Source organism: Lactuca serriola, chromosome 5 (genome assembly GCF_051521515.1).
Source record: "Lactuca serriola cultivar US96UC23 chromosome 5, Lser_US96UC23_V15, whole genome shotgun sequence".
NCBI lineage: Eukaryota > Viridiplantae > Streptophyta > Magnoliopsida > Asterales > Asteraceae > Lactuca > Lactuca serriola.
The window spans coordinates 117661483-117668701 of NC_136412.1; the positions used below are offsets into that span (position 1 = coordinate 117661483).

The window sequence follows — 7219 nt, forward strand, 5'->3', positions numbered from 1 at the left end:
AAAAATGTGGATATTGAGGGGACAAAATTGTCCAAACCGAAAAGTTATTGTCTTCTTCGTTGTTACCATGATGTACGCGCATGTTGGGTAACTCACCATTTTTGGACCTGCAACAACGTACAAAAACTCCCGTTGCCCTTCGTTACCGTGACCACGGCCAATAACGTAACGTAACGTAACGCACAAAAACGAGTGGCTGGGGTGGTGTGCTGTCGTTACCACGCCGTTTTTCCAGCGCCATGTCACGAAAACGGAAGTGGGCGTTGCCCACACTGTTCAGTCTTAAACATCTCAACTGTTGGATATCTATTTTGTTAGCTTCCGTGGCCAAATTACACAATATCATTATGTTGTGTGTTTCTTATTACGTTTATATTTTATTGGCCTTAAGAAATCATCATAGACCATGAATATACGAATAATATGGAAAGTGGCATATGTAATAGTGGATAAATATGGAATTTGTATATACAACAACCTACAGAACAAAAGAAGGTAATAATTTAAAGCCAATTTGTTTTGGAAGAAAGAAGATTGCTTAAGCGGTGGCTGCGGCCTTCTCTTCCTCCTCGTGTGGTGGCTGAAGGGTACAAATGAGGTTCCGATCACCATACACGTTATCTACACGGCCTGTTACCATAAAACCAATATCCATTATCCATTATTGGTAATAATGAAACACACAGGATATGTTGGTCCCACAGACGGAAAAGAAATAAACTTCTTACTTTATACGTAAAGTTTTTACTTCATTAATGGGCCAAGTCCTTTAATTGGGATTGGTGTTGTGGATTTGCACGAATTATATATTAATTCAGCACCAAAATTAATCTTTTAGTTTAGGTGTTTAGGGATAAAGCAAGAAATAACAATCTACTTTCAGATATTCTTTTATTATAGGATCCTACTATCACTTCTTCCACTTACAACAATGAACTTCATAAAAATCTACAGATGAAAGCAATTTTGAAACTTTTATTGTTATAATTGAGTAGATTTTTTTAAGTACAATGTATAAGAAAAAAAAGTTTATTGTACAAAGCTATAATCGGGTTGATATTCAAATTACAAAACCTTAATAAGAAAAAAAAATAGAAATATATATATATATATATATATATATATATATATATATATATATATATATATATATATATATATATATATATATATATAAAAATGAAAACAAGATGCTATAATAATAAACAATAAGTGAAAGCATATTGTTATTTCTTGCATTTAGTCCTTTATTTATAGATGTATGTTTTGATATTTTAGTGTTAGTATAAGAGAGAGGAGAGGAGAGGAGACGTACATGTAGTTGGCCAGAACTTGGCAGCACGAAGCCAAGGAGCAGGGAAGGCTGCATATTCGCGAGAGTAGGGTTTTGTCCACTTGTCCGCCATCAGCACTTGGAGGGGATGAGGGGCTCCCTGTCAATCCCATTTTTATTTCAATATAAATTTAATACTAATAAGTAAAATCATGATAAAATAAATACCTTGATAACATTGTTGTTGATATCAACTTTTCCTTTCTCGATTTCTGCTATTTCCTCTCTAATAGAGATTAAAGCATCACAAAACCTGTCCAACTCTGCCTGCACTTTCAGAATATAAATATGTTACTTACTGTTGCCACAAAAGCTAGTGATATAATACTGATATAGATAAGTTAATGGGGGAAGAAAAAAAGACACGAATATGAAGATACGTACCTTGCTTTCGCTTTCAGTAGGTTCAATCATTAGCGTCCCAGGAACTGGCCATGACATTGTTGGACCATGAAATCCATAATCTATCAAACGTTTAGCAACATCTTCTGGCTCTATTCCTGCTGTTGTCTAAATTATCAAACACAAAAGAGTTAAACTTGTGATAATATCTTTTTTCTAGAATTTAACAGGTTAGTTGTTACCTTTAAGGGTCTCAAATCAACAATAAATTCATGGGCAACAGTCCCATTAACACCACGGAAAAGAATCGGGTAGTGACTCTGAAAATAATCCAAAAGGAAAACCATTTAGTTTCACATGTAGCACCATTTAGTCATAACAACATTAATGCACCACATCCCATCACAACTCATATGTTTCATGAGAGTACTACAATAACAATTTTTATTTTATTTTGGTACAAAGGGTGAATGTTGCACCCCTTTACCTGGTCAAAAAGGGTTAAATGCAAGAAATACCAATGTACTTTTGTTGATTTCTTTATGATACAATACTACTTTGATTTCTTCCTATAAATTGGAAAATCTATCCAACTATAGCTATGTCATCCAAATACAATGCAACTTTCACTGCTGTAATTGGGTGAGATATTTCAAAATATGGTCTCCATAAGAAAAAAAAAAAACAAAAGTAGAATGCTATTACTTGCTAGATATTTTACAGTGCAATGTTTTAATAAGAAAAAGCCCAATAGTAGAACGTTGTAATAGAAATAAATAGAAGTAGGATGCTAGAATACACAAATAATTGAAAGCGTTTGTTTCATGCATTTAGCCCTCACCTAGTTGTTGCGCATATACCATTTCAAAAAGGGTAAAATGCAAGAAAGACCATCGTACTTTCATTCATTTGTTTACTATAGCATCCTACAATCAAATATTTCTTCCTATTAAAACATTTAAAAAATCTACCCAATTACAGTAATGTCATCCAAATACAAATCAAGTTCCCCAGTTATAATTTTAAAGTATAACGTATTTATTATTAATAAGAGAAAAAAATGAAAGCACAAGGCTTTAATTAGAAGAAAAAAAAATGAAAGTAATAATAGAAAAGAAACCTCAAGACGCTTTGCCATGTAGTTTGCATTCAAGATGGCTATCTTTGATGCATCTGTAAGTCCCTGAGATCCCATCATGGCAATATATGTGTATGATATGGGCAAGATAAGTGCGGAACCCCAAGGTGCTGCAGAAATAGTGCCAAGCGGCTCAGCCTTTTCAGGGGCTGGCAACCCTCCTGTTGCCACCTAAGCAACCATAATCATCATTACTACCCTGATGATTATTATTTATTAAGAAAAAAAATAAATTGAAAATTTACCACAGGGTGGGAAGGCAAGTAGGGTGCCAAGTGTTTCTTGACTCCAATGGGACCCATTCCTGGACCACCTCCCCCATGTGGAATGCAAAATGTCTTGTGAAGGTTGAGATGACAAACATCAGCACCGATCCACCCAGGACTCGTCAGCCCAACCTGCAACACAAAACAAAACCATCATATGAAATTTCAAATATTTGCGTAATATACAAATTTCATCAATACCTGTGCGTTCATGTTTGCTCCATCCATGTAAACCTGACCTCCATTGTCATGAATAATTTTGCAAATTTCATCAATACCCTCTTCATAAACTCCATGGGTCGAAGGATACGTAACCTGAAATTGAAAATCTTTATTCCCGACATTTTTTTTTAACTATTAATGAATGTTCCTTTCTTTGAATAAAAAATAAATAAAACCATACCATTAGTGCAGATAGTTTGTCCTTGTTTGCCTCAGCAGCCTTTCGTACCTCTTCAATATTGATGTTGCCTTTAGCATCGGTTCCAACAGTAATGATTTTCATTCCACACATAGCAGCACTTGCTGGATTTGTTCCGTGTGCTGACACCGGAATGATGCATACATTGCGGTGATGATCACCTCTTGCCTACACAAGGGTAAAATTGTCATTAACACACCTTAAAAAGAAACAGTCTTTGACTTTCTCCACAGTCCAGACACATCATTCATCTTTTTTGGCACTCAATGGAAAAAGAACATACGGGTGTTGTTTTTTGACTTAATGCAGAAAGAACAAAAAAAATGGAGGAAGTCGGGAAACTCATAACTTTTTACAAAGCTTCCCTCATTATATTTGGGTTTATTGTAAGAAATAGCAGCTTACTTAAATTTATTTTAAATACTATAGCATTCATTTCTTCATCTAACATTGTAGTTTGAAAAATCCACCCAATAATAGCAATGTCATTCAAATGGGTATATTTTCAATGTCTTTAGAAAAAAATTAAAGTAAGATGCTATAATAAACAAATAAATGAAAGTGAATTTAGCCCTTTATTTTTGGCTTTCATTTCCCTAAGGGTGCTGTCAATCATCTTCCAAAAACAATTAAGCATCATTTATCCAGACATAATCTGCGAAAATATTTTGAATTATACCATGTGATATGCTCGGATAACCATCAGCCCAGCATACTCTCCAGCAGCCCCAGCATTTGGTTGCAAAGAAAATGAATCAAATCCAGTCACAGTACACAACATATCACCCAAATTCTTGAACATTTCCTGAAAATACAAAAGTTGTAAAATACTAAATCATAAATTATTATATGCCTCATTTGTCACATACGACACAACAACACAGATGGCTCCATATGCTCATTATCAAAAAGGTTGTCCAATCGTGTCCCATGTAACAAACGCAACCATGCTGACAAAAAAAAAAAAAAAAAATTAAAAATCATGATTACTTGATATCCTTGTGCTTGCTCGGTAGGTGCAAAGGGATGCATATCTGCAAAGGCAGGCCATGTGACGGGCATCATCTCTGTAGTTGCATTAAGCTTCATTGTACAAGACCCCAATGGAATCATACTGTGGCACAATGAAAGATCCTTCGACTGCAATTTGCTGATGTATCTCAGTAGCTCATGTTCTGTGTGAAAACTAGTTAACCCAAAAACAAAATGTTAAAAATGTCAGATATCATATGGGTTAAAACCCATAAACTTGTTAAGCTAAAAAAAAGTAAGAAAGAAAGAAAGAAACATACGAGTTAAAAATTGGATGTGTCATAAATGGAGTTTCCCTTACAAGCCCAGAAGGGATAACATCCTCAACTTCTGGTGCTAGAGATGCAGCAGTGAATGTCACCTACAAATACAATCAATCAACAACAATCTTTATAACCTGTTTTCCAGTAGAAACAGAAGAACACAATACTCACCAGTTTCCCCGATGCAAAAACTTTAAACAAGGTATCAACATCCTCAATGGTGGTTGTTTCATCAAACGAGACAGTGATCTGAGAGCAACAAGATTACAATTAACTTCACAAATGTACTCATGGTTGCTAACATTCATGAGTTAAGATCACACACAATGTATAGCAACATACTTTTTCTTTTGTTTGTAACATCCTAGGTCCATATTATTTATACCTTCTAATTTTGTTCCATGGTAACAAAAATGGAACAAAATTAAAAAGCACATGGAACTAAGACGTACAAAACAAAGTTACATTACTGAAAACATACAGTGTTTTTGTCGACAATCCGAAGATTCATCTTGTTTTTGTAAGCTTCTTGAGCTATTGCATTTGAATCGGCACATTTGATCTTCACAGTGTCAAAAAAGGGAAGACCCTGGACCTCCACTGTCCCAAGTTTCCTCAGTCCAGCAGCAAATGTTGAAGCAAGTCCATGGGCCCGTTGTGCAATGGTCTTTAGGCCTTCAGGTCCATGATAAATACTGTACATAGCAGCCATGTTCGCAAGCAATGCCTACATAATAACAAAACAAAATGTTCAATTACACGAATGCAATAAAAAAGCAGAGTTGTATGATTTTGGGAAAAATGATACCTGAGCTGTACAAATGTTGCTGGTAGCTTTATCCCTTCTGATATGTTGTTCTCTTGTCTGCATCGCCATACGTAAAGCAGGTTTTCCAGTAGAATCGACACTGACACCAATAATTCTTCCGGGCATCATCCTCTTGTACTCTTGTGATGTTGCAAGAAACGCTGCATGAGGACCTCCATAACCCATCGGAACTCCAAATCTTTGAGCCGAACCCACCACAATATCAACTCCAAATTCACCAGGAGGTTTCAAGATAGTCAAAGCCAACAAATCGCTAGCCATGACGACCTTCACACCATTAGCGTGCGCGTTCTTCACAAATTCGCTGTAATCTAATAATTCACCTTCGGTGCCGGGATACTGAACCAGAACTCCACAAACGTCACCAGAAGAGTAATCGAAATCTTTCAGATCCGATGTCACCACTTTAAGATCGAAACCATCTGCTCTGGTTTTACAGATGTCGATTGTTTGTGGGTGGCAATTGCTTGCGATGATGAATGTTTTCTTCTTATTCTTCTGGATGTTATTGCACATCGCCATGGCTTCTGCAGCTGCGGTTCCTTCATCGAGTAATGAAGCATTTGACATGGGTAAACCAGTAAGATCCGTTACCATGGTTTGGAAATTGAGCAGGGATTCGAGCCTTCCCTGCGCAATTTCAGCCTGGTAGGGAGTGTATTGGGTGTACCAACCAGGGTTTTCCATAATGTTCCTCAAAATCACAGGAGGAACAGATGTGTTGTAATACCCCATACCAATAAACGACTTATAAACACTGTTTTTGGAAGCTAATTCTTGCATATGTGCAATCATTTGGGATTCGGTTAAGCCTTCATCGAATTTGGGGAACTTCATTGAATTAAGGCGGATCGATTTAGGTACAGTGGCGTCAATGAGTGAATCGAGACTCGAGAAGCCAACAAATTCGGCCATTTTGGTTTGTTCTGCTGGGGTGGCGGAGTTATGGCGGCGTGCGAAAGTGTCACTGGGTTTCAGAGCTTCGACGGATATGGATCGAGTTTGAGAAACAAACCCATGAAAGTTTCTTTCTGATCTAACATTTCTGTCACGAGAAAGGTATGGAGATAACGAGGAAACATACCTCGAAGATGAATACAACGCAGGGGATGGTGAATTTTGCTTGGTTTGTGAAACCAGGCGCTTGAGAATGGCTTTGTTTGCTAGCCTGCGTGCACGCTCCATTGTGTGTGTATGGTGAATTCGAACTGAACTTGAATGGATCAAGCTCAAATGAACAACACCCACTTCAAGAGAAGTGGATTATAAAAAGAGGAAGAGCTTCAATGCTCTCTGTTTCTATGTTCGTTTTTTAGTATTTCATGAGTAGTAGTGGGTTGGTGATAAGGGGTTGTTATTGACCTCATACGCACATATTTTATATTTATATTATATTTTTGCGGACTAGGTAAGAGAAATTATGTTTTTGATCCCTTAGCTATACATTTATTGCCGTATTTCGTTTATTATTTTGAGTAAATGAATTTTATATCTATGTTAGTATATTATTTATTATATATGGTAACAGAGGACGATACTTAATGATTATCCATTGCAAAATGTTTATAGTTAATTACTAGCCTTGGTAAACTGCA

General features: G+C 36.3%; 1 protein-coding gene across 1 annotated transcript; it reads right to left on the minus strand.

Annotated features, from left to right (window-relative positions):
* Window positions 1–419: 419 nt before the first annotated feature.
* LOC145052885 (glycine dehydrogenase (decarboxylating) A, mitochondrial-like) lies at window positions 420–6980 on the minus strand. Its single transcript, XM_079000801.1, has 15 exons — window positions 5604–6980; window positions 5277–5522; window positions 4967–5044; window positions 4793–4893; window positions 4491–4686; window positions 4180–4305; window positions 3483–3668; window positions 3281–3394; window positions 3059–3211; window positions 2796–2984; window positions 1918–1995; window positions 1718–1843; window positions 1502–1600; window positions 1316–1433; window positions 420–630 (listed from the first exon to the last, which is right to left on the minus strand). Exons 1-15 carry the CDS (start codon window positions 6807–6809, stop codon window positions 539–541), a joined length of 3108 nt encoding a protein of 1035 aa, XP_078856927.1. The 5' UTR covers window positions 6810–6980; the 3' UTR covers window positions 420–538.
* Between the last annotated feature and the right edge of the window lie 239 nt (window positions 6981–7219).

Coding starts and splice junctions, on each gene's coding strand:
- LOC145052885 (XM_079000801.1), bottom strand. CDS start 6,809: ATGGAGCGTGCACGCAGGCTAGCAAACAAAGCCATTCTCAAGCGCCTG. Junction 4,687..4,792: donor ACACATCCAATTTTTAACTC/GTATGTTTCTTT, acceptor TGGGTTAACTAG/TTTTCACACAGAACATGAGC. Junction 1,434..1,501: donor TCAACAACAATGTTATCAAG/GTATTTATTTTA, acceptor TGGGATTGACAG/GGAGCCCCTCATCCCCTCCA.